At 38.6% G+C, this 27051-nt stretch overlaps 1 protein-coding gene across 3 annotated transcripts in view; it reads right to left on the bottom strand.

The window, feature by feature from the left end:
• Window positions 1-22862, bottom strand: part of Sec23ip (SEC23 interacting protein) — a 45403-nt gene extending 22541 nt beyond the window's left edge. The window contains exons 1-12 of one of the 3 annotated variants that reach the window (XM_046450285.2): window positions 22766-22862; window positions 21269-21783; window positions 15309-15841; window positions 11776-11986; window positions 10879-11072; window positions 7328-7417; window positions 6337-6457; window positions 4431-4520; window positions 3425-3566; window positions 2234-2442; window positions 1760-1878; window positions 1235-1387 (exon numbers count right to left, since the gene is read on the bottom strand). In XM_046450285.2, coding sequence (XP_046306241.1) covers window positions 1235-1387; window positions 1760-1878; window positions 2234-2442; window positions 3425-3566; window positions 4431-4520; window positions 6337-6457; window positions 7328-7417; window positions 10879-11072; window positions 11776-11986; window positions 15309-15841; window positions 21269-21431 — 2025 coding nt within the window. In that variant the 5' untranslated portion in view covers window positions 21432-21783; window positions 22766-22862. Of the gene's footprint in view, window positions 1-1234; window positions 1388-1759; window positions 1879-2233; window positions 2443-3424; window positions 3567-4430; window positions 4521-6336; window positions 6458-7327; window positions 7418-10878; window positions 11073-11775; window positions 11987-15308; window positions 15842-19594; window positions 19645-21268; window positions 21784-22765 lie in introns of those variants that run through there. The other 2 variants (XM_046450284.2, XM_058581343.1) reach the window with 2 other exon arrangements.
• Window positions 22863-27051: the final 4189 nt, after the last annotated feature.

The raw sequence follows: 27051 nt of genomic DNA, 5'->3' as shown, positions 1-27051 counted from the left end.
ATTTTATTTAGAGACCGGGTCTCACTGAGTTGCTTGGTCCTCCTAGATATTCTTATGTGAATATTTCTCTATATAACATATTTCTGGCCAGACACAGTGGAGCACCTGTAACCCCAGGAGCTCGGAAGGCTGAGACAAGAGGATCACAAATTCAAAGCCAGCCTTAGCAAAGGTGAGGTGCTAAGCAACTAAGTGAGACTCTGTCTCTAAATACAACACAAAATAGGGCTGGGTTGTGGCTCAGTGGTTGAGTGTCCCTGAGTTCAATCCCTGGTATCCAAAAAGAAGAAAAGAAAATATGTTTAGCAGTAAAATTCCCAGGGAAAAGGGTATTTTAAAAGGCGTTTATTTCAGAGCTGGGTGCAGTGGCACATGCTTGGCTGTAACCCCAAATACTTGGGAGGCTGAGATGGGAGGATTACTTGAAACCAAGAGTTGGATACCAGCCTGGACAACACAGTGAGACCATGTCAAAAAACAATTAATTAATTAATTAATTAATTAAAAGATGTTGTAGGGCTGGAGTTGTGGCTCAGTGGTACAGCACTTGCCTAGCATGTGTAAGGCACTGGGTTCAATCCTTAGCACCACAGAAAAAAATTAAAAAGTTATTTAAAAAAAAAAGATGTTGCAAAATTGACCTCCATAGAGGCTGTACCAGTTTACATGCTCACCAATAATAAATAATAGTACCTACTTTTCCCTATCCTGGCATATTATCCAATCTATTTTTGTCAAACTCAGAAGTTAAAAAAAAAAAAAAAAAGAACTGCACTTTTAATTTGCATTTCTCTTCTGAGTATTCATACGGTAAGAAGCCATTGGCCTACAAATCACTTTTATATCCTTTGTCTGAACTATTACTTTCTTACCAATAGTTTTGCAGAAGCTTTGAATACTAAGGAAAAAAGTCCTCTGTTTGTAATGTGTGCTCCACCTATGTTTCCCCGTCCATCATTAGCCTGCAATGTAGCTTATGGTACCTACTGCGCTGCACTTCTTTTTCTTTTATGATTTCTGGATTTTGTGTCATACTTAGAAAAGCTTTCACAGGTACTATTCATTAATAATTCCTGCTCTTTTGAATTTTTTAAACATTTAAACATTAAACATTTATTCCTGCCTCATCAGGAATAAATTTTGACATAAGCAATATTCTAAATCATTCTTAGTTTTCAATCTTACATATAGGAAAAATAATTTTTTAAAAAATGAATCCAATTAACATCAGTACCAGAGATTCCATATCAATCTTTTCCTTCTCAAAAGTATTAGCATATTCAGAGAGGCTAAGTGCTTCCAGAGTTTCTTGCAAAGTTAGGACTTCTTCATTTTCAACATCAAGGTCACATGAATCATCCAAAGCCAGCTTTGACTCTTCGTGCATCTTAATAAAAAAAAAAGGAGGAAACATTACAAAGCTCAGAAAAACTCCCATAAAATGTCTTCTGATTTATAGAAAATCTTTTAAAAATTCTGCCCTATAGACAAATCAAAATTTTAGGTAGTCTGCCACCCAATGCTTGAATGTTTCAAAACATACATAAACTTATCAATCACTCACATTCCTATTTTCTATGTATTTTTAAAAACCATAACTTTCACATTTACACTTATAATCCATAAGGAAAAGAGAAATGTTTAAAATGAGTCACATGACTCCATTATACTTCTTAACCTTTTGATAAATAAAAAGTTTCAGAAAACATTTCAGCTCCAGCTCTAAACCTAATGCTAACAGGGTCAGGTGCAGACATACCTGCTTGTCCTGAAAATGGGGCTGCTTCACAACTCCATTAGCAACAGCGGGAGGTCCCGGAGACTTGGAGAAATTCAAATCTTTTTGATTAGATAGGATATCAAACAATATTAAAGAACCTAAGAAAAAGAAGTATTTTGCTTTATAATATACTTTCTGGGTGTTTTTATAATACTAAACAAATTCTCCTTTCTTTCAAAGTCCCTAGGCAGAAGTCCTCCGAAAATTACATGTAAATTAAGATCTGATAATCAACATTCTTCTTCTACTGAACAGCAGAATAAGTTAAAATATATGGCAGACCTACGAATCATGTGAAGAAAAAAGTCAGACTGTAAACTCAAAGCATTCATTTCTGCCCTTTATAAAAGTTAAGATGTATAATTCTGAGTTCCATACTAAGGATGTTATCCACAATAAAAGAACTAACAACTTAAAGATCACATTTATAAGGTGTGTATTTAACAGCTTTACCTAAACTGTGACCAGCAACAGAGACTCTTCCTTTGAAGTCTGGATTCCGACTCATGAAGAGTGCATAGAGACGATTTATTTCCACTCCCACTTTCTCCACAATTGTTTGACAGTAGGTGGGGCTATTATAAAATAAAATATCTAGCAAGGTCTCATTGGTAAAGTGACGAAAACGACCAATACTTGGCAAAGTGATTTTCTTGATATTCCTGTTTAAAAACAAAAAAAAAAAGTCAGTACCTTCAATCTAAGGGTTTTTAAAAGTTTTAATTTCTTATTTCTGAAAAAATAGAGTAAAAACGTTTAACTGATTAGTACATTATTAATTAATTATCAGTGAAGTTCATGAACATCCACTGAGAAAGAAAATGCCCTCATAAAATCTAACACTAATAGAATGCTGTTTGTACAATTGGTTTTATTAAAACCATGTGCACTAAAACATTATTTTAAACATTTATTTAAAATCCAGATGCTATTAACCTCTGTGCCAGCATTAATATAGCCTATATTTGTGGCTCTCAAATGGGCATATTCAAAATTGAGTGGGGTGTTTGTTGAATTTATCACAGTTCCTGGTGAGCATTGCTACCATTGAGTAGCATTCAGACAAGGGACGCTAAGTGGTCTACAAGTTGTGCCGCAAAGAACTGCACTACTGTCAAGAGTATTCTCCATTGAGAAACAATAAGTCTACATCAGAGGTTCCCAACCATAGGTGACTTTACCCCCCAGGGACATGACAGTTTCTGGAGATATTTTTGGTTGTCACACGGTGAGAGAAAGACACACTACCATTATTTAGCCAGGGATGCTGCTAAGCATCCTAAAATGTACAGGACATTACCCTGTCTAAACCACCATATACTAGTATTTCATAAAAATCATCTTAGGGGCCAGTGAGATAGCTCAGTGGTAGAGCATGTGCTTAACACACCTGAGGAATGGGTTCAATCTCCAGGTCCAAAAATGATTATCAAAACCAGCTAAATTTCTTAGATTCACTTAAACACACAGAGAAAAATGGTATATAAATGGTCCAGCCAGTAATCACATGTCAGAGGAAGTATGTAATTTAAAAAAAAAAAAAAAGAAACATTTGTTGAAGTCATAATAAACCACTTCATATTATTGTTTAAATTTTGAATCTAGGTTTAACTAATCTGAAAAATAAGATGAAAATCTACAAACCTGTCAACACCCGTTGCATCCCCACCCAAGGCACTGTGCCAGTGAACTGGGAGGAACTCCACTCGGCTGACTTTCCCCTCATCTAAAGATTTCTTGAAATGTGTCTGCAGCAATTTGAGAGAAACCACCCTAAAATCATCCACTTGAAACAAACAAAAAACACATAAAATTAAATTGATTAAATTGTCTTACCTTTGAAGCTAGTTAACAATTATATCAAATGTCAGCATTTACAAATAAAATATTTTTAAATGATGACAAAATTAGGAAAAAATAACCAACCTTTAGGAAGCTCTTTTAACTTTTCATTGTTTTAGAGGAATGTATAAATGCCTAAAAAAAACTTAGTTTAAATGCCTCTACTAGGGGGAAGCATGGCACAATGGGTTAAGACCAAAAGACTAGAATCAAAACTACCTGCTGTGGGGTCCTGGAGCCAATACCTGTTACTGACTATGACACAAAGGAACTGAACTTACCCTTGGGCCTTAAGTTCTCCACCCAACAGTGGGGGATAACAATAATAGCACCTATACCCAACCATTGTATCTGTGAGGGTTAAATGACACACTACATACAAGGTACTTGGCACATATCAGGTATTCAGTAAATATAAACTATTATTATACAGATATAAAAATGAACCTTCAAAAAATTTTTTTAAGTCATCCAGGCAGATTTATGAGTTCATTAAGCAACTTTTCACAACTGTCTCCCTATAAATCAGTTCAGTGCACAGGTGCTCAAAGTTGCTGGAAGTACTCAGTCAGAGGCTGCCTGTCAGAAAGGCTAAATTACTTCCAAGATCCCTTCTAATTCTTTAGAACTCAGGATTCTATGAGTTATTTATATGGTAAGAGAAAATCAAGTACAAATTAGTATTTCCCACTGATCATATAAATATTTACCACTCTTTAGCAAGTGGCCAGGAACTAAAACTGAAACTTAAAAGCTCTTCTATTAGTTCTCAGATCATTATATGAAATAAACTATGACTAACACTTACCACATTCAACAATGCTTCTAAAGCGCAAGTCACACACAGGTCCAATACCATGCACCATGAATACCAAATGGTCAATCTGAGGCATTTCCCCTGTTTAAAAATAAAAATATATACATACATACATAAAAACTGGAAATTGTTTGGGTTTTCTTTTTTCTAATATTTACTTTTAGTTGTAGTTGGACACAATACCTTTGTTTTTTTATTTTTATGTGGTGCTGAGGATCGAACTCAGGTACTCGCATATGCTAGGCGAGCGCTCTACCGCTGAGCCCCAGCCCCAGCCCCTGTTGGGTTTTCTTAATAGCAAAATTCTTGATATCCCTTTTGTCATCATAAACTGGCCAAAGAAATTCATGACTCTTCCAAGTAAATAAGCCTTGTTATCCTCTATCAAATCAGAGCAATTTATCCATCTTGGCACGTTAACAGGACACTAGACTGATATGGGGAGAAAGCAGACTACCTGTTCCAAAAGGCTATCTATCAATATATGGTAACCAGCAGTTTTGTACCCATGGTGGCTCCATAATGTTGTGATCATTTCAGAATTCCTCAGGGCAGGGGGTATAGTTCAGTGGTAAAGTATATGCTTGTACATACAAGGCCCGGCATTCAATCCCAGCACTAGCAAAAGAAAATAAAAATAAAATACACCTCCCCAGAACACTAAGCCCCACCTTGAGAAGCGAACTATCAATATGAAACTTTAAGGGGCTGGCAACATAGCTTAGCAGTATAGCACTCTCCTAGCATTCTCAAGTCCCTGGTTTCAATCCTACTACATAAAAACAGTATTAATACTTTCAAAACTTTCCCAGAACTCTATACCTTGATTCACAAGTACTATAGGAACATTTCCAAATCAAATCTTTTTTTCACTCAGATTTAATAATACCCATTTACTTTATAATTTTATTAGACAAAAATGAAATATGTGTAATTATCAAAATAAAACCAACTCTTCTTAGGGGAAACCAAAGCACATACACCAGGGCAGGGGTTGGCAAACTACGGTCTACAGGCCAAATCCTGCCCACTATCTGTTTTTGTAAATAAAGTTTTCCTGGAACACAGCTATGTCCATTTGTCTAAATACATTCTAGAAACACTTTCACACTACAATGGCAAAGCTGAGTGGTGGCAAGAGTCCACATGACCTGCAAAGCCTAAAAGTTTGCCAACCCCCATGCTAGAGTAACATGATGTATATAACCAGTGATGTATGAAAGCACAACCCCAAAATCTTAGTTCCAACCAGCAAAGTGATTCTTCACAATACATATTTAGAATCTATATTATGTGGTGTGCAAATATTCAACAGAATTTCAAATTTATTTATTTACTTATTTATCTTGGTACTGGGGATTGAACCCAGGGGTTAGCACTGAGCTTCATTCCCAGCTCTTTTTATTTTAAGACAAGGTCTCCCTATTTGAACTTGTGATCTTCCAATCTTCCTTCCTTGGCCTCCTAAGTCACTGGGATTACAGATCTGAGTCACCATGCCCAACTATTTATTTTTATTTTTAAAAATTTTTTTGGTACTGGGGATTAAACCTGGGGTGCTTTACTACTGAGTAATATCCTGAATCCTTTTTTTTTTTTTTTTGAGAAAGGGTCTCACTAAGTTGCTGAGAGTCTTGTTGAAGTTGGCTTCAAACTTGCAATCTTCCTGCCTCAGTCTTCCTCAGTCACTGAGATTACAGATGTACATCATTGTGCCAGAATTATAAATTTAAAAATAAAGATATAGAAGTATTAAATAACAAAGATATGTGTGAAATTGGCTGATTTCTGCATGCTATAGCAGATAATCCTAATAAGTATTTCTTCTTTTATCTTTCTAATGATGTTCCAATAGAGATGACTAAAATAGACTCCACTCCTAACAAACTATACACACCATCAGGAATCTCATCAAGGTTGTCGTCAATCCCACGTTTTACAACCCTGGGCCTTGTCTGTCCATCCTGTGTGGTCCCCCACTCGTCGGGCACTGAAGAAGGCTGGAACTGAACAATAACCTTCAAGATACAATAGGATTATGACAAAGCTCAATGGCACATTCTTTTCCAATGCAGGCTAAGCAATGTATTTTAATACATAGAAAGTATGCCTCATAGTAAGGACAGCTTATAATCTAGTTGCAGTATTAAATGGCAAGATTCCCAATTAATTTACGAATTCAGTCTCAACTACAAAAACTTAAACTGACCACTTTTCAGGAAGAAATCTATCATTAAGTCAACTGATTAAATTCAGCCCTGTGCCATACAGAAATTTCTCTTTCAAAAAAAAAAAAAGAACATACAGATAATTTTATGTAAGTCTGTGTTCATGTAAAAAAACAAAAAGTAGGAGGTTCTCATTTTTCACTTGATACTATTTTATACTGTTTAAATTTATTGTGAACATATGAATTTTTTATTTACACTGGTATCAATAAGGACTAGAAAAGTGTTTAGGATGACTTACTTTTCTTTTATATTTTTCTTTAAAAATAAATGAATAAAAAGTCTATGTTCTCAGAAGCTACCATATGCCAAGCCCTGTTCTAGATGCTTTGCATAAATTATTTCATCTAAAATTTCATGTGGAATAACATTACTGCAGGCAAGGACCTGGGAATCAGAGAAATTAAATGTGGTAAATCAAAGTATGAAAACACTACTAATCAATTATTTTTGAAAACAAGAAAAGATTATGGAGACAATTAAAAAAAAAAAGAAAAAGAAAGCATACTTTTTTTTTTTTTACTTGAAAGATTAAAACAAACCATTATCAAGGGCAGATAAGCACATTATGGCCCCCAGGATAAAAAAGTTTCCCTGAAAAATCACACCCATTCAGCAAAGTAATGATTAAAATGAACCTCACACTTTAAGCAACATTACCTTTGGATTGTGCATAACAATGGTCTCTCCACTTGGAAACTCTAATCTGCGGTGCCACTGATTTGTGGTTACAGCTTTTTTATATTCTGCCTACGATAAAGTGAAAAACATATAATCCAGTATGACAAATCTGTATCACATCAAGAATGTGGGGCACAAGGAAAACCAGGATTGTGACAAAAATAACAGCAATGGCAGCTCTGATTTACTGTAACCCTACTTTTTAATTACTTTATATATAATTACCTCATTTAAGTAATTACTCTCAATCATTTCTAAATATTATTGTCCCCATTGTGTAGAAAGGAAAACCAAGGTTTTGGACAGTGAATTAGTTTCTGAAGTTTCAAACACAAAGTACCACAAATTGGGCAGCTTAAAACAAAATTTCTGGAGGCTAACAGTCCAAAAATCAAGGTGTTAGGAGGGCTCTGGTCCCTCTGAAACCAGTAAAGAAATCCCCCTTGCCTCTTCTCAGTTTCTGGTGGTTGCCTGCAACCTTTGGCATTTCTGGCTTGCAATGATCTCCAATCTAAGCCTCCATAATCATGTGGCATGCCCCCCTCTGTCTTAACATGGCTGTCTTTTTATGAAGACACCAGACTGATCAGAGGTCTGCCCTACTCAAGTATGATCTCATCTTAACTAATTACATTTGCAGTGACACTATTTCAAATTAAGCTCATGTTCTGAGGTACTGGTGGTTAGAACTTCAACATATGAAAAGGGGAAGGGAACACTATTCAACGCATAACAGGCAGTTTATGTACTGCACACAGTTACATAAGATCATATAACCAAGTGAGTGTGGTAGTGCACACTTACAATCTCAGCAACTTAGGAGGCTGAGACAGGAGGATCCAAGTTCAAGACCAGCCTCAGCAACTTAATGAGACCCTAAGCAACTTAGTGACACTCTGTCACAAAATAATAAATAAATAGATAGATAAATAGATAAATAAAGGGTTGGGGATATAGCTCAGTGGTAAAGTACTCCTATGTTCAATTCCCATTACCACTACAAAAAAAAAAAAAAAAAAAAGATTACACAACCAGTTAGGAACAAATAGTAGAATGGTGGTTCACTCCCATCCAAGACTTTCCAACTCCCAAATCTTGACTGTGCAACCATTTTCTTACTCTTTCTCCTCCTTCAGATACATTATTCTGCTTTCTGTAAAGGTCTGAAGGCCTCTTGAAGACAGATTTAACAGGAAGTAATGGGGAACCCCTGATATACCCAGTCTATAATGTCTGTTTTTTAATTTTGCTAATTCACAAGTATAGATTGCTAGAGTTTTTTTTTTTTTAGTAATGGGCTCAGTCATAGAGCACTTGCCTAACATGCATGAGGCCCTGGGCTTAATCCCCCGTATGGCAAAAAAAAAAAAATTAGTAATTGATTATTTGAGAATCACGTCAAAATACAAGTCTTTCTTTTTGTGTCCTGGGCAATCATTCAGTAACAATCCCTCTTCATCAGGATTCTGTACTTTTGACCTTTTCATTTTTTTCTAATTTTTAACCTATTTATTTATAAATAAATAGACCACAAAAACGGAAGAAAGAAAAAGTTCACCCTCTTAAGAATTATCTTCACTTCATACTCCCTTTTAATACATTAACTTATAGTACTTACTTATAATACACAACTTATAGTACATCTTTTCTGGAGAGTAAGATCACAAAAGCAATACTTTCAATTGGTCTTAGTTACTTTTACTAGTTTGATCTTTCATCTAAAATTTAGGGGCAGGGTTGGGTACAGTGGTGCACTCCTGTAATCCCAGCAAATAGGGAGGCTGAGGCAGAAGGGTCACAAGGTCAAAGCCAGCCACAGCAACTTAGCAAGGCCCTGCCTAAAATTTTAAAAAATAAAATAAAAAAGGTTGTGGCTCAGTGATTAAGTGACCCTGGGTTCAATCCCTGCTACATTAAAAAAAAAAAAAAAAAAGCTAGATACCCACACACAAAAAACATCTATAATTGTTAGAAAAAAATATGTACACGGATAGGTGAAGAACAATCTAGAAAACATTTTTTTAATGTAGATGTATCTTTTTAATTTTTTTAAGTTGTGGATGGACACAACACCTTTATTTTATTTATTCATTTTTATGTGGTGCTGAGGAACCAAACCCAGTGCCTCACACATGGTAGGCAAGTACTCAACCAATGAGCCACAACCCCAGCCCCTAGAAAACATTTTATTTTTTAGGTATAGATGGACACAACACAATGCCTTTATTTTTATGTGGGGCTGAGAATCGAACCCGGGTCCTGCCTGTGCTAGGTGAGCGCTCTACCACTGAGCCACAATCCCAGCCCTCGAAAACATTTTTTTTAAATAGAGTATAATTGAAAAAGTGATAAGATTATGGTTAAATTTTTTATTTCTATTATATGTTCCTCAAGGGAAAAAAATTATTAATTTTATAATGAGATTTAAACAGTCAGCTCCTAAACAAAATACAAGCCTTATCCCTTGCTTAAAATTATTCAAAATACAATTAACATTTTAGAGGCCCCTGGTGTTTTCTACAAGCTTGAAGAATTACTAAATTAAAAAAAAAAAAATCAACTAAAATGTTCTAACTTCCCAAGTATGCAACTAAATTCATTTAACTTTTCAAATATTTAACACTCAACAATTCTACTTTATAAAGTAGAATTATTATAATAAATTGACACAATTACATACAAAAATTTTAACGAGTAGTTTTTTTGTATTTTCTTTTGTTGTCATACTGGAGACTGAACCCAGGAGCACTATACACTTTTTACTATGAGGCAGAGTCTCAAACTTGCAATCCTTCTGCCTCAGCCTCCCAAGTCTCTGAGACTACAGACACGCATATACGTACCCAGCTATAACCACCAGTTTCAAGATGGTTAAGTCTACTGATATTTCTTTCTATTCTGTTTCATATTTATTGTCACAAATGATAATTTAATTTCAAGCTTTACTAAATATTAATATGAAAAATGTCTCAATGCCTGGCATCTATTGTCAACATCAAATCCCTGCATCCTATGTTTTTTTTTTTAAATGACTATTTATTTATTTATTTGTTTGTTTATTTATTTATTTATTGGTACTGGGGATTCAACTCAGGGGCACTTAACCACTGAATCACATCCCCAGCCCTATTTTGTATTTTATTTGGAGACAGGGTCTCACTGAGTTGCTAAGCACCTCATTATTGCTGAGGCTGGCTTTGAACTCTCGATCCTCCTGTCTCAGCCTCCCGAGCTGTTAGGATTACGGGCATGTCACTGGGCCCGTTTAAGTTCTTTTGAAGGTCTGATATAAACAGCTTATTAGATCTATGAGGTGCCCCTGAAAAACACAGAAATCTAACTTTAGACATGGAAGCTACAATAAGCATATCATGAATGCTGGCACCACTCTAAAAGCAATCATCTTTTATAAACAGCATCAAGACAGGCTACCTTGCAAATAAAAATCAACTCCAGTGAGTGATGTCACATAAGGTTCCAATGCTTGCAGGGTTTGCATGAAAAGCATTATATGAATAAAGCACTCATACCTCTAGTTTTTCACTGAACTCCTCTGTATAGGGAACAAATCTGCTATCTGTGTCCCCCTTGTAAAACCAAGTACAGCGTCTCACTTCAGCAGGCTCCTCCTCCCAGTACACGGCTTTTCTCATTCGGTCATAGAGGTAAACATCATAGCGCCCTCCATCTGTACCTAGGATCACACTCTCAGGATCTGGCTGGACTAAACAACAAAGATCAAATTTTCCCCAAAAGTTATGCGGCATATTTAAAAATGATTAATGAGAATGCAGTAACTAATCAATGCTTAAAGATTAAAAACTGAGCTCACTTTTTTTTAAAAAAAAACAAGTTTAAGACTAATCTGTACTGTTTAAAATCACGACTCTTCTTAAGTGGAAAAGAAATAGCCAGGGCAAACTTTAAAAATGTGATCATAAAACAAATAACACTTGAATTTTTTTTTTAAATCAAAGCAGTAAATATTTATAAACAGCAATGCTCCATAAAGTGTTTCCAGAGTTAATACATGATTTCAAATCCCATAATCACATAATAAACAAAGAAATATATTTCTACATATTTCTCAGAGCCTTAAGGTGTTCCTGTGCATCATCTCTCAAGATGGATATAGAAGCAGAATTCCAAAACCAATCTGACCATGCAACACTTTTTTCACAGAGCCATATTCCAGAATAAGAATTCCACAGAAAATGCTTTTATTCAAAACTACAAATGAATAAGAAAAATAGGAAAACTGAAACTTGAATTATATGACCTACTCTACTTCTCTGATTTAAAACACCTTTAAACAATTTACTAAACCAGTTCTTCAGATACCTTGCTCAGGTAACTTGTGATTTACATTAGTATCACATCTCATTCCTTCTCTTCCTGGAAACAAAAGATCCATGATAGGTACATACCAGAATTATAAATTTCTTCAAGATTTGAAGAGTCAAACACACTGAAAGGCATCCATAGTTGCTTATATTCTACCTCCTTGCAGTAAAACCAGTGGGGTTGAACAGGTTCATATTGATTTTGAAGTACAAAAGGTGGCGGCCCTGGCACAGAGGGACCCACAGGTCTAGCAAGTACCTGCTGCTGTGTTGGTGACTGCACTGAAGGAGGAATCTAAAGGGGAAAACAAAGAATGTTGTGTTTGTCCAAAAGAATTATTTTGAATATGCTTCAGACTCAAATTGACATTAGTAATAATTATCCTACATACTTTTTGTAATAATAATTACAAAAATTTACCAAGGATGTACACCAAATGTTTGTTGTACATTATATTCATTCAAATATTGGCATTCTCTAAAGCCATTAAAAATGTTTTAGAAAAAAATTTAGTAACATATGTTCACAAAAATAAAGACTATTTTTTAAAGGATACGTATCCACATGGGATTATTATTATTTGTATTCTTGTCAGCAAGAATACAAATAGGAAGCAGGGCGCAGTGGCGCACACCTATAATCCCAGCAGCACTCATGCTCAGGAGGCTGAGGCAGTAGGATTTCGAGTTCAAAGTTGGCCTCAGCAACAGCAATGTGCTAAGCAACTCCATGAGATTCTATCTCTAAATAAAATATAAAATAGGGCTGGGGATACGGCTCAATGGTCAAATGCCCCTGACTTCAATCCCTGGTACAAAAAAAAAAAAAAAAAAAATACAAATAATAACTGGGCACGGTGTTGCACATCTGTAATCCCAGCAGCTTGAGAGGCTGCTAAGACAGGAGGATCATGAGTTCAAAGCCAGCCTCAACAACTTAGTGAGGCTCTAAGCAACTTAGCGAGACCTGTCTCTAAATAAAATATAAAAAGGTCTGGGGACGTGGCTCAGTGGTTAGAGTTCCCCTGGGTTCAATCCCTAGTACCAAAAAAATAAAAATACAAATAATAATGCTAGACAGGATGTGGAGAGAAAGGAACACTTTTGCACTCTTGATGAGACTATAAATTAGTACAATCACTATGGAAATCAGTGTAGCATCTAGTCTTTTGAGGAGCCTCCATACTGACTTCCACAGTGGTTGTACTAATTTATAGTCTCATCAACAGTGTAAAAGTGTTCCTAGCTGACCCAGCTATACCACTTCTCAGTATTCTCAGTATTCACAATAGCCAAACTATGGAACCAGCCTAGTTGTTCATCAACGGCGAATGGATAAAGAAAATGTGATACAGATACACAATGGAGTTTTATCTAGCCATAAAGAATGAAGTTATGGCATTTGCAGGAAAATGGATGGAACTGGAAACCATCATGTTAAGCAAAATAAGTCCAACTCAGGTTAAGGGTCCTGTGTTTTCACTCATATGCAAAAGCTAGAGAGGAAAAAGGAAAACAAAGGTGGGGGTTGATCTCCTAAAAATCAAAGGGAGATCAGTAGAGGAAAGGATAAGGGGTGGAGGGAAGTGGTAAAGAGTGATATTAGTCAAATTATATTGTCATATTGTATGCATGTATAAATATGTAATAATAAATTCCATCAATATGAAAGTATAATGCACCAATAAAAAAAAATGTGTGTGTGTGTGTGTGTGTGTGTGTGTGGGTGGGTGGGTGGTGGGGGAAGCTGGGGATGTGGCTCAATGGTTAAGTGCCCCTGGGTTCAACTCTCAGGTCTGGTGGAAAAAAAAAACCAGAAATTTGGTTACTTTCTAATGTATGATGAAACCCAACATTATCAAGAATTTGTATACTATTATGATTTAAATAATAAAGTAGATCTCCAGGGCGTAGGAAGTACCTCAGTAGTACAGTGTTTACCTAGCATACATTAGGTCCTGAGTTCAATCCCTAAAAAAGCATATCTCCAGGAGACATATTGTCATTCTCTCCCACATTGGGTTGGGTGCTTAATTCTTTTCATCTCCCTTTTTATTTTGTATAGCTTCCTCTGGAAGTCAGATGAACAATTCGTGGGGGAAAAAGCATAAAGAAAATTCACAAAATTTACCTAAGGTAAATGTTATTCCATTACCCTCCTTCAGATAGAATTTAACTGATTGGATCCAAATGCCGTGTAAATATAAATTACTGGAGAAATCAATTTTTGTCCCTATAATTGAGTATTTGTATTAAATAGTAAATTAGGAGATGAGAAGCTGGCACTCTGTTAAGACAATAATTGCCTCAACTCTCATGTGTCCCTAGGTAATATTTATTAGTAGTATCTTACCCTAAAAACTGTGAATATTGGCCTGCACTAACTCATTAAAATCAATTATTACATCAGCAAACAGGTAAAATAAACTTCAAAGCATGTAACTTACAAAGTTGAAATAAACAGTAGTGATGACAAAAGTGAATCTGACCCCCATGGAGGACAAGTGGCCACTTGAACCTTTGATTTCAGCATCCACCATGGCTGACAGACTATGTGCCTAATATTTCTACCTGTACAGACCTACACCATTTCTAAATCATAAAAGTAAAAATCTGTGACAGGCTCTGTTTTAATTTCTAAAGGGTTGAATCTAATAGAGTCTAATAAACATTTATAGTTGTTTTAGCTCTAATACCTGCTAAACAACTACAAGCATCTTTTGTTTGTTTGTTTGTTTGTTTGTTTGTTTTGTGGTGCTAGGGATTGAATCCAGAGCCTTGTGCATGCAAGGCAAGCACTCTACCAACTGAGCTATATTCCCAGCCCCCAACTACAACATCTTTGTTTACTGTCTGTTTTATGTGTACTTGTGCACTCCTGAGTATTACCTATGGTTTCTACATATGTGGTTGTGTCCATACAGCATGTGCATGGTATCAAAGTTGGCTTACAGCTGGGTGCAATGGTGCACGCCTATAATCCCAGCGGCTCAGGAGGCTGAGACAGGAGGATTTAGAGTTCAAAGCCACCCTCAGCAGGAACGAGGTACTAAGCAACTCAGTGAGACAGTCTCTAAATAAAATACAATAGGGCTGGGGATGTGGCTTAGTGGCCAAGTGCCCCTGAGTTCAATCCCCAATACCAAAATAAAAGTTGGCTTACAGCCAAATGAGTACAAATGAGTAAATTTCACACGTGGATCCAAATGCCTTTTGGTTCATGTGACTTAAATAAAACTTTAGCAAAAAGGGTCAATTTAAATTGGTAAGAGTAATGATGTCTTTGAAATTAGCAACTCACATATTTTTAGGTGGCCAGTGAATCAAAGCACTTATTTCTATCAGATGTTTGAAGTGCAATATCCATTGCTTTAAAGGATTTTTCTTTTTCATGAAAAACTTGCTGTCAGTCCCCTGTCTTGTGGGAGTTCTATCTATTTGAAACCAAATAAATCCTATTCCATTTACTCTATGGAAGAAAACAAAAATAAAAAACAAAAAACATAACTCATTCTCATTTGAATTATAAAACACACAAAAGTTCTTTCAAACATTGGCCAAGGTGAGAGGAAAAAAAGTAAGAGCGAATAATTAGGACACAAAACCTATCTACATACCGGTGGCAAAGATCCTGGAGGCGTCTGGTACATCTGCATAGGGGGTCCAGAGGGTGGAGGGTGAGAGGGATGGCCTGGTGTTTGGCACTGTTGCAGCTGTGGTGGTGCAATATATGGATTAGCCCTGCTGCTGACAGGGGTATGGCGATATGGATTGTACCCTTGTTGGGGGGTTCCTTGGGGTGGGCTCCCAAAATTTGAAGGAGGGAGACTACTTGGCTGAGAAGGCAGGTAAGTATTCATTCCCATCTGTGGGGAAGGTGGAGCACCATATGGAGGCTTCGATACAGATGGTGGAAATGCATTCAACACATCTTGGGATCCAGTTGTAAAAGGGAGAGCAGTCGGGGAATTGGAGAATGCAGATTGTCCAACCGATGTTGCTGCAGTTGTTAAAGGTGACTGTCCAATATTCCCAAAAGGATCACTACTGCTTGATACCTGAGAGAAGTAACTAAATGTCTGTGGGGTGGATGTGTGAACAGAAGTCTGACCGAGGAAGCTGTCCTCCTCACCCACATCTGTGGAATCCTCTGAAACAGAACAGGAGAGCAAATGATGTAAAGTTTTCTAACATTCTGTAGATATAATTCTGTAAGGAAAAACCAGCAATTCTACCTCTTACGTGTTAATCTAACTCATATTTCTGCTTTACAGGTAAAATAACCTTTTTTTCTTTGAAATGAAAATCTAGAAAATATTCATAGAAAAAAATCAAAAGCAGGAAAATATACAATTCATTGATAAGCCCACCTCCCAGAGACAATCACATTTTGGTATATACTCTTTCACACTTTTTAAATAAATGTAAACAGTTAATATTTCATAAATATATAAATGTTTTTACAGAGATGCTTTTAAAAACAGAAATATTAACTATACCTACAACTTTATTGGGGGGAGGGGGGTGTACCAGGGATTGAACTCAGGGGCACTCAAGCCCTAAGCCACATCCCCACCCCTATTTAGAGACAGGGTCTCACTGAGTTGCTTAGCACCTCACAGTTGCTGAGGCTAGCTTTAAACTCACAATCCTCCTGTCTCAGCCTCCCAAGCTGCTGGGTTTACAGGCATGCACCATCACACTCAGCTATACCTACAACTTTTACATATTATTATAAATTTTTTCTCTCCCTGGTAAAATATGACTCAAATGTTATTCCATCACCCAAATGCACATCATCTTAATTTCTATAGCCATGAAGAGAAACTAAAGTACACATTAACTCTGTGGACAAGAAGGGGTGTAAGAGGGCTCTTACTTACAAAGCACTTATTATACAAATGAACATATGTTATGTGTATTCCCAAAGAAAAATATGTCAACCTTAATTTCCATCCCTAACATCATACAGTGTCACAATCAAATAATTAGTCATTACAGAACACCAGATAGCTAGGAAAGCCATTTTTCTAACTAAGGAAGTTCTCATCTCTCTTTGCCCAACTTGATCTTCACTGTGGGTATTAAATCAAAGGATTTTCTTTTGTTCTGCTACCAACTCACGAATAAAATAAAAGCATATACCCTCCACATGACCTACAAAGTCCACCCTGCTCTTCCTCACTGAACATTCCCAAGCTCTGAGCTTGCAGCTTTCATCCTTCTCTTTTCTTTCTCCTGTCTTATCCTTCTTATCTCCTACTACTGGAGGCATGGAGTCCCTCAGAGGGTGGCCTCTCTCCCAGCACACAAGTACACAGTGGTCCCTGTCCTTGGAGGCTTGCCAAGCTTTGTGCTCCTCCTTGACGTCTGCTGAGAAGACCACTGGGCTCACAGGAGATTCTGCCTTGAGTGCCTAGGCTGCTCCGCTTAGATTTCACATACACCAAACTACCAAGACACTCCACTATACATGTTTGGACCATCATCCCAAAAGACTCACAAGATTATGGCATTAGAGATTGAATCTTTTGGATTATGATCAGCATGGTACTATTTTTCTTAATATTTACTTTTACTGTAGTTAGAACACAATACGGTTGTTTTATTTATTTATTTTTATGTGGTCCTGAGGATGGAACCCAGGGCCTCGTTACACTGAGCCACAACCCAGCCCTGCATGGTACTATTTAAAAGACGCCTAAAACTTGTTTCTTTGTATCAAAAAAAAAAAAAATCCTTCCTATTCAAGACTCTGTCTGCTTTTCTCTTTCTACTTTTCTAATGTATTTCCAGTTTCCACCTAACCTTCACCTTCCTGTGAACCTTACTTGGATTTCTCTGTATTTCTTAGTTCGTCCCTCAACAATGAACTGTGTGTGATGGGAAGAGAGGGGGGGCCTTATGTGCTATCTTTCACCCTTTAAGAGAATTTGAAATTAACCTGGTCCAAGAAATATTTTTCTAATTAATATCAATCATAAATGAAGTGACAACATTCTGCTAGCTTCCCCTGAGGTTTTGTTTGTTTGTTTTTTCTGCAGCATTGGGATTGAACCCAGGGCCTCATGCATACTGGACCAGTGCCCCACCACTGAGCCACACTCTAGCCCTCAGGACACAATGTTCACGAGCAGTCTATACTCAGGACTCTACCAACTGTCTCAAACCAAGACTGCCATGTGTTCCAGAAGCTATTTTTTAATCACTCCCTAAATATTTCTGACAGATGCAGCTTCGTATGCTTCAATTTAATAGGCTTAAAACTAAATTTATGGGGTTGGGGTTGTGGCTCAGTGGTAGAGTGCTTGCCTAGCATGTGTAAGGCACTGAGTTCAATCCTCGGCACCACATAAAAATAAACAAAATAAAGGTCCACTGACAACTAAAAAATATTTTAAAAAAAATTAAATTTATTATATTGACCACCCCATGTCCTTTTTAAAAAAAAATATTCTTTTAGTTATCAATGGACTTTATTTTATTTGTTTATATGCGGTACTGAGAATCAAACCCAGTGCCTCATACCTGCTAGGCAAGCGCTCTACCACTGAGCCACAATCCTAGCCCCACCCATGTCCTTTCACGGGTTCTCACAACCTCAACAGGAGTTCACCAAGAACATCAAGATTTCAGCAAAAACCTCGAGTCTGTCAGACCCTTCCTCTAATACCCTTCATTTAATCGGATGCTCTTCAATAAATATTTATACAGCACCCATATGTGCCAGGTACAGAGCTTAGTCTTAGAGCCCAAACTGAACAAGAACAGACCTCTGCACTGACAAAGCTAATAATCTGACCACCAGTGAGTCAAAACTTTATAGACTAAAAATCTCTCCCATCTGTTCCCTGCTCTCCATACCCAATGTCAGTCACCTGGGCTAGAATGCCATTTGCTCCTATCTGAAGTACAATGGCCACCCAAATGACCATTCTTAGTATAGTTAGCCTTATTCCAATGCAATCTAAGAAAACTTTAGTCCTTCTGAAACACACTTCTCATTTTATTGCCTTATTAACATCCTTCAAAGGTTCCCCACACCCCTCAGGATGAACTTCAAACTCCTTAAAACAGTACTTACAGCCCACAGACCCCAAGCGCCACTCCCCTGCAAACCCTCTAGTCATAATGACCTACTTGGGTCGGGGAGCTAGAGGACAGAACAGGAGATAGAAGAGGTCCATCCCTGCCCCACACAACCCACCGCCAACTCCTGCCAAGCCTGGAAGTTTTCTCACCTATGCAGATGCCCTCATTTCTATGTACCCTTCAATAGGCAGCTCAACTATCACCTCCCGTGAGGCCCTGAGGCCTAAGGGACATGCCCTTCCCACTCCACCAGCTGAGACCCACTGTGTTCACAGCAGCCTATCCATCCCTTATTCTAGCTTTCTAAGCCTGTGTTACAACTGCTTACCCAGGTGGGCATTTGAGTATACATATGTACTGTGAAGTCATTGAAGGAAGAGCTATCTGCATTTCTGTGTCTCTGACATATGAAACAGAGCATGGCAAAGAGAAGCTGCTCAATCCATTTGGTGAATGCATGAAATTATTCCTGTGTGCCTCTTTTAATGATATGATTAACTGTTGCTTCCAAGGAGTCAGGTTCTTCTTTACCTCCACATATTTTCTGAAAGAATCTCTAACTACGAAATATTTTTTAGAGGTGGAAAAATACTTGCTATGGAATTTTAGTTCTAAAATCTATTCATGTTCTCACACTCATAAAAAAAAAAGTTCAGCCAAACACAGTATGGCATACGCCGATAATTCCAGCTACTTGGGAAGTTGATGCAGGAGGACAACAAGTTTGAGGCCAGCCTGGGCAACTTAAGTGAGACTGTTTCAAAATAAAATAAAAGGGACTGAGGATATAGCTCAGTGATAGAACACTTGCCTAGCATGCTGGAAGCCCTGGGTTTGGACCCCAATACAGCAAAAACAAATCTGAAAAAAAAAAAAAAAGGTCTGTCTTCAAGAAACAAAGAGTTTTAAAGACAGATGTAATTACTCTGTACTTACAATGACAATGTCTAGCAACAATTGACAATGACACACACAAACTAAATACTGTATAACAAGGAAGACGGACACAAACCAAACAATACTTATGGAGCAGAGGATTATACAAAAACCCCCAGCATGGCCTCATTTACTCCTAGATCCTCCCACAGCACTCTGCTCCAGCCATGCTAGTTCTTCACCAAAGACAGCAACATCTAATCTTTTGACCACATTGCCTAAATGAGACATACATATTCCTGATGCCCACCCTCCCATTCATTCAATAAGTATCTGCTGCATTGTCTACTGCATTCCAGGCACTGGGCATATATATGCTAATGAGTAAAACCAAGACCCTGCTTTCATGGCGCTTAGGTTTCTAGTGGGGGAAAATAAATATGCATATATGTCAGGTAGTGACAAGCACCAAGAAGAAACAACACAAGAGAAGAAGAACTTTAATGTACTGCTGAAGTCGTTCTCCACTTCTCCATGAGATTTTCCTTAGTCCTTCAAACAGTAATAAATTATTCACTAGAAAAAAAAAATCAGCACTTAAAAAGGACCTATGTGCCAGACACCAAATAAGATTCTAGAAATAAAAAGGTAATTAATTAACGCATCAAAATAAAGGAGAAAGGTAATTAAGTCACAGCCGCAAATTTCAACAAGCCTCAGTCCAAATGAAGAGGCAAACATGTTCAGTTCACATTTACATGTGTGCAAGGTACTATGCTGTTTTATAGAAATTAATTCACTTCTCAGGACAATGCCATAAGACTGAACATATATGAAAATTGAAGCATAGAGAGGTAAAGTATCATGACTGAGGTCACACATCAAGTTACTGGCAGAGCCAGGACTGGAAAACAGCCTGTACTACTCAACACTAGGCCTTGGTTATGCTATATAATCACCAAAAAGCAATCACCCTAGACATTACTACAGATATGAGCAAAAAGCTAGAGGTGCACAGAGGAGTGGGGGCCTAAAAGGACAAGAAAACCCTTCTTACAGGAACTGATGCACTACCTTGAAAAATAAGGAATACATTGTGTCTACAGTTTGCAAATACTACACTTTAGAAGGGGACAACGTCTTTCGTAGGAGAGTTTGTTGTTAATTCTGGAGTCTCCTAGTAGAAAAGAGCCTTCTGTACTCCAGAAAAGGGACACCGTCCACCCTGGAGGTAACTTACCATCTCCTAGGAGAGAGATACCCTACTATATCCTGAAGTCTCCTAGGAGGATGCCTCACCATACCCTAGGAGAAGGCGACTAATAATCTGCATCCCTGCCAGCACTCAGCACACAGTAGGTGTTCACCGAGGATCAGTGGAATGCCAGGGCACGAGTGTCGGGGCACTGTAGACAACCCGGACAGGCGGCTCCTTTGACGACCAGCCAGCCACATCACCTGGGCCCCGCCCTCTAAAGCTGGCAATGCTGGCCCCAGCAGGCGCCCGGATCGAGAAGCGGCAGAGGGAGAGCCTCGCGTCCGAGCCTCATAGCCGGGCGGCCCGGCTCCCCGCACACGCCCACCCCGCGGGACAGCCCTCCCCTCCTACCTCCGGGCAAGAGCAGGGAGGCCGGGGCCGCGACGGCTTGGGTGACTGGGATGAAGGGCACGTTAAAGCTGAGCTCCGTGGCCGAGGAGGAGAAGAGTAAGTTAGTGCTCAACGAGGAGGTGGAGGCGCCGCCACTGCCACCGTTAGATTTTCTCTCGGCCATGGCTGCGGCCCACCGTCCGTTACACGTCTGCGGGAAGCCGGTGCGGCACCACCGGCCGGAAACCGGTCACCCTTGGGCCAGCGCACTTCCGCACTTGCGCACAGGGGCCAGCACTCCAAGAGGCTGGCCGAGGGCCCTTTTCCTTCGCCTGCCGGCGCTGCCAAAAATCAATATGGCGGCAGCGGCTTCAGGCCCGAATCCGCACGTGACTCGCTCAGTTTCTGCGCAGGCTCAGTATGAGACGGAGGACTGCGATTGGGGCAGGCCTTTGGGGGTGTGGCTGCTGCGGGTTTCAGGTAAAACCTCAAATTGACGCTGAAAGTCACAGATTGCGGGCGGCGCTCTGGGCTTCCTGAAAGTACCAAAGGGATAGTTTAACTGGCAAGATTTTGGAGGTACAGTGGAATACGTCAGGACAAGACAGCAGAGTGCTCAAACGGAGGGCAGGGGGAAAAAGCAGTGGAGGCAATCGCAGCCAAGGTGGAGCCAGATTCTTCTGTTCTAGCACCCTCCCGCCCTTCGGGACAGAACTGAGCTGAACTCCTGTCGTTGGCACAGAAATGAAAATAGTAAAACCATTAAGTTTTTAAAGACATTTCTTTGAAAAATAAAATAGGGGACTGAAATTTAAGGATATGATATTTCAAAATGCTTTCTATATGTACCCACAGTAGTCTTGACAAATTGAATTCAAAATGCAGCGCAAATAATTTGAACATAATTATGATCTTGCATAGTTAGATGTTATGAAAGAAAAAGTACCATAAGCACTCTTTCAGCGGAGATAAGACCTCAAAGGAAAGCGTGATATAGTGAAACACATCCCACAGCAAATTACACCTATATAAAACCTGTTCGTTAACGAATTAAATGACTACTTAATGTAACGTCTGATAATTTTTTTAAAAAGCCAAACACTAGAAAACAGGATAGGTTTCATTTAGTAATAATTGTTGCAAAAGTGATGTCCAGCTTGAACAGAAACCAGCCTTACTGAAAGAAAATGTTCAAGACTTTTTTTTTTTTCCTTAAGTTACTAAGGATTGAACCCAGGGGCCCTCACTACCACTGAGTTACACTACTGTCTCTTCACCTGTTTTATTTTGGGACAAGTTTTCACCAAATTGCTGGAGCTGACCTCCAGCTTGCAATCCTCCTGCCTCAGCCTCCCAAGTCAACAGGTATGCACACCCCAACTGGCAGTTTGAGACTTTTTAAGGGCTGGGTGAGCTAAGGGAAAGACACTGAGACATGCAAAGAAGGTTGGTCTACCTGACTAAGCGTTCTGGGTTTTTTTATGGTGCTTGTCTACAGGAGACACATGCTTCTCATACCTTTTATTCTCACAGAGTGAAAATAACAATCTCCTTGAATGTACACACATTTCAAAGGGTCTTTGGGAAGACAGTTCCAAGTGGTAGAAGATCTACATCTGAAAGAAGGAGAATTTATAATTGTCAGCTTTCAAAAGTAACTGTTCTAATCAGTGGCTCAGGGACCTATCACCAGGTTTTGGCTGAAAGAAACAGTAAATTCTCCTAGCAGTGTTGAGCTTTCTTGGGCAGACATTTTTAAAGGGCTATAGTCACCCTAGATACGTGGCCTCACACTGCTAGAAGCCAGGGTACAGGTTGCTCAAGGACAGTCTCTGTCATTATGGGTGGGCAAGGCAGTATACTAAACACTAGGGGTACGATGGTATGTAAAATATACCCTTTGGGGAACTTAGTCTGGTTAAGACAGGCAACTAAATGCATAATAACAATAACTAAAGGGTAATGAATAATATAATGCAGAATTTCCTAACGTGTGTTACATAGAACACTGACATCATTAGATAAGGAGATAGAACCTTTCCATGGAGAGATAGCAAGTATCTTGCACACCAGACCATCAACAAAGGACCTACCTAGTCTAGAGTGACATGACACACTTCCCTGAAGAAGAAAAATTAAAGTTGAGACCTGAAAGACAAAGGATAGAAGTTAATTGAAAAAAACTTAGGGATGGAAGGATTGGAGGAAACAGTAAGGAACAAATTTACATAAAGGAACAATATGTAGGAAACACTGAGATGCCACATTTGAATGTTAAGAGAAACAGAGGTAAAACTATGGCTAGAGCCCAGGGAGCTAATGGGAGAGAGTTGGGGGATGAGGATTAAAAAGTAGACAGAAGTTAGTTGCTGTTTTACAGTCTTTAGAGGGCAACAGGGAGTTAAAGGGTTTAAAGGAGGATGAAAAAATTATACCACTTGCTCTGTAGAAAGTTCATTCCGCTTCAGTGTAACAGTTGCCAAGGAAAGGGCAACCCTGGAAATAGGAAGAGTAGTTGGCAGACCTTGGGGGATCAGGAGAGCAATCATGGTGGTTAGTGCTGACAGAAAAATGAACAGAAATCGAATAATCCCTAGGGAAAAACTGAACAGGTGCATTGCAATTGCTTCCTTCTGAAACTGTTGGAAGCACAAATAGTTTTTGTTTTCAAGCATAAACCCATTAAAGATGAGTTTTCCACACCAACAAGATTTTAGAAGCAGCAAAAAGGGTAAATGAGCAGCAGAAAAGGTGGGCACAGTGGTGCATGCCTATAATCCCAGCTGCTCCAGAGACTGAGACCGGAGAATTAAAAGGTCCAGGACAGCATCAGCACCTTAGTGAGACCCTGACTCAAAATAAAAAGCATTAGTGATGCAGCTCAGTGATAGAATACCTGCCTAGCATGTGTGAGGCCGTGGGTTCAATCCCCAGCATTAAAAAAATATATATATATTAAAGAAATATTTGGGGGGGAAAAGAATAACAAAATTAAAACTCAGTTGAAGAAAAATAGATGTGAGGAATTTCCCAAAAAATAAATCAAAAAGACAAACAGATGGGAGCTAGGGGAGGAAATGTAAGAAATTAGAGTACCAAGCAAGGAAATCCAAAATCTGAATATTAACAGTTCCACTAAAAATAGAGAAGATGCAGGGAGAGGGAATCATATTCTTATTCCTAGAAATGAAGAATATAAGTTTCCAAATTGAAAGGTTTGAGTGCCCAAAACAGTAGTTGAAAAGATCCACACAACAGCACTCATAGGTCACAAAAAGATCTCATAGGTCACAAAGGATACAGTCAAATGCAAAGAAATTCAGCTCCCAAAATATTTACCTCTCAAGCACACTTTTGATGAAAGCAACTGGAAAACGTGCTGTACAGAAACGACGGATAAACTAAGAAAATTTTCCCACATGGAATACCAGAAGCATGCTCTCAGGACTTCAAGTTACTTTTTTTTTAAAGACCCCAAAATACAATGTCTTGATTAAAATAGAAGTTTGTGTCTCATTCATATAAAAGTACATATTCATGACCTTTTGGTCACTAATATTTAGGGCTTCCAAGGCTGTTCTAGTTACCACCCAAGCCAGCAGGAAATGATCAGAGAAGTCCTGGGACAAATGTTTCATCTTAACAAGTGGGAGGAGGCCGCCCACATCATTTCTGTTCACATTCCACTGGTGAGAACATTGGCAAAGAGTCACTCCTAGAAGCAAGAAAAACTGGGAACTTGAGTTCCCACCTGGGTGGCCACACCCTAACATCCTGTGAAGGAAGATTAGGTGGGCAAATGACAATCAAAATGTGACCCTGGCCACCAAATATGCACCCAACCTCTTCACAGAGAATGTACAGATATTTCCTTCCCAAGAGAGGCAACTAGGCACAGGGCTTGAAAGTGCAGGATCTTTGGGGTGGCTCAGCCGTTTTTATTGGGTCTGAATGCAGCTCCTCCCAGTCCACTGAATTATGACCAAGTACTCCAGAGTACAATGGTAGAACAAGAACAGAACAACTGCAATTGCAATGAAGACCCCATTGGGAAAAAGGAGAAATGGAAAATACAGCAACCACTGTAACTTAGAAATGATTGACTCCCGCTAGGAATAAGTTGAAAATGCTCCCAGCTCTGACATGGAGAGTTTTCATGGTTACTCAGTCCAGGCCACCTCTGGTTCTGGTCTCTGGAAATGCCTTAAGCCTTGAACTGCTACTGGCTCTTTCAGGCTGGAATCCTGATATTTTATTTCCATTTAGTTCTCTGACCCAAACTCATTTCTATCAGAGTCATGGGGCTAACTACAGGCTACCTAAAACAATAGGTTCAGGTGGGGGTTCTTGATCTGATCTTTTGGTTTCCCGGAATGTCAAAAGATCTTTCAAAATGCCTTTGAGCAAAAAAATCTTACTTCCTACAGGTTAAATATTGAATTGATTGACATATAGTCCTGTGAGAACCCAATTTCTCCTATGCTGTCCAATAGGCACTAACTACTTGTGGCTATTGAAACTAGAACATGACCACAATCTGAAATGTGAAGTGTTGTAAGTATAAAATACATGCAAGATTTCAAAGACAATAAAAAAGTAAAATAGGATTGGGGCTGTGGCTCAGCAGCAGAGCACCTGCCTAGCATGTGTGAGGCACTGGATTCGATCCTCAGCACTGCAGGGAAAAAAAAAAAAGTAGAATATCCCATTAACAATTTTAAAATTGTTTCTTCCAAATTATAATATTTTTGATAGGTTAAATGTTAAAGGTGAGGGAATGTAGCTCAGTGGTAGAACGCTTGCCTAGCATTCATGAGGCTCTGGGTTCAATCCCTAGCACCACACATTTCAAATACAAAAACCTAAGCATAAAAACACTCAGACTTAAACACTTCTTCAGGTCTTCCTTTTCTCATAAAACACAAAGCCATGAACTCAGAAAGGAAGAAAGTAATTTTTCCCCCACAGTTGCCACTGCTGAATTGATATCAAGGTGCAATTCAGAAGAAGTGCATCTGAATTTAATGATTTAAACTCATTTCTATGTCATAACTTTAATTTGTATATTACTAGGCACAAAGCTAAAATACAAGAGTTCCCCAATTTAACACCAGGGACTTGGCAACCCTCTGTGCTGAATGAATAGTGTCAGCAATGTCCCAGACTTCACCCTTTTCTCAGCTCATTAAACTCACAAGGAACAAGTGTATAATCCAGTATGTCAATAAGGAGTTCACAATGAGAAATTCAAAATACCTCTTTTGTCCTGAAATAAACCAGAATGTCACCCCAAAACATGCCACTCTGACAAAAGGGTTGAGTTGAAGGCAAATGAGAAGCTCATACAAGAAAAGTCCCCTGCCCTCCCATCGTTCACCTAAAAACAGGACATAAAGTTCCAAAGGTGTCCCTCCCGCTATCTACCAAAGACAAAGGTTAATCACCAAAGACACCTTTAGACTCTTACCAAGCCAGAGATGGTAAGAGACATAGCAAAGTTCACTAGCTGAACTGTGTCTACCTTTAGTCTCCTGAATTTTTGCTTTCCCAGTTTGTCACCTTTGGAAACCTAAAACTGTTTTCCTCTGTCCTTCTCCACTTCTCTATTTTTTTTTTTTGACAAAGATGCTATAGAAGGCTAATTCTAAACCCTTCCTAAGTCACTCTTCTCCAAGTTTCCCCCATATATACATGAGATATACAGTTGATCTGCTTTTCTCTTGGTGTATGCTTTGTTAAGGGGTCCCACTGGAGAACAGGAAAAGTTTTTCTCCTCCCCTACACCCCTAAGGAGGACTTCAGGC

The sequence above is a fragment of the Marmota monax genome, unplaced genomic scaffold, assembly GCF_021218885.2.
Source record: "Marmota monax isolate L192 unplaced genomic scaffold, Marmota_monax_Labrador192_F-V1.1 WCK01_AAM20220418_F8-fsc00004, whole genome shotgun sequence".
NCBI lineage: Eukaryota > Metazoa > Chordata > Mammalia > Rodentia > Sciuridae > Marmota > Marmota monax.
The sequence above is the reverse complement of the archived record's forward strand: the minus strand, read 5'-3'. Positions and strand labels throughout refer to the sequence as shown.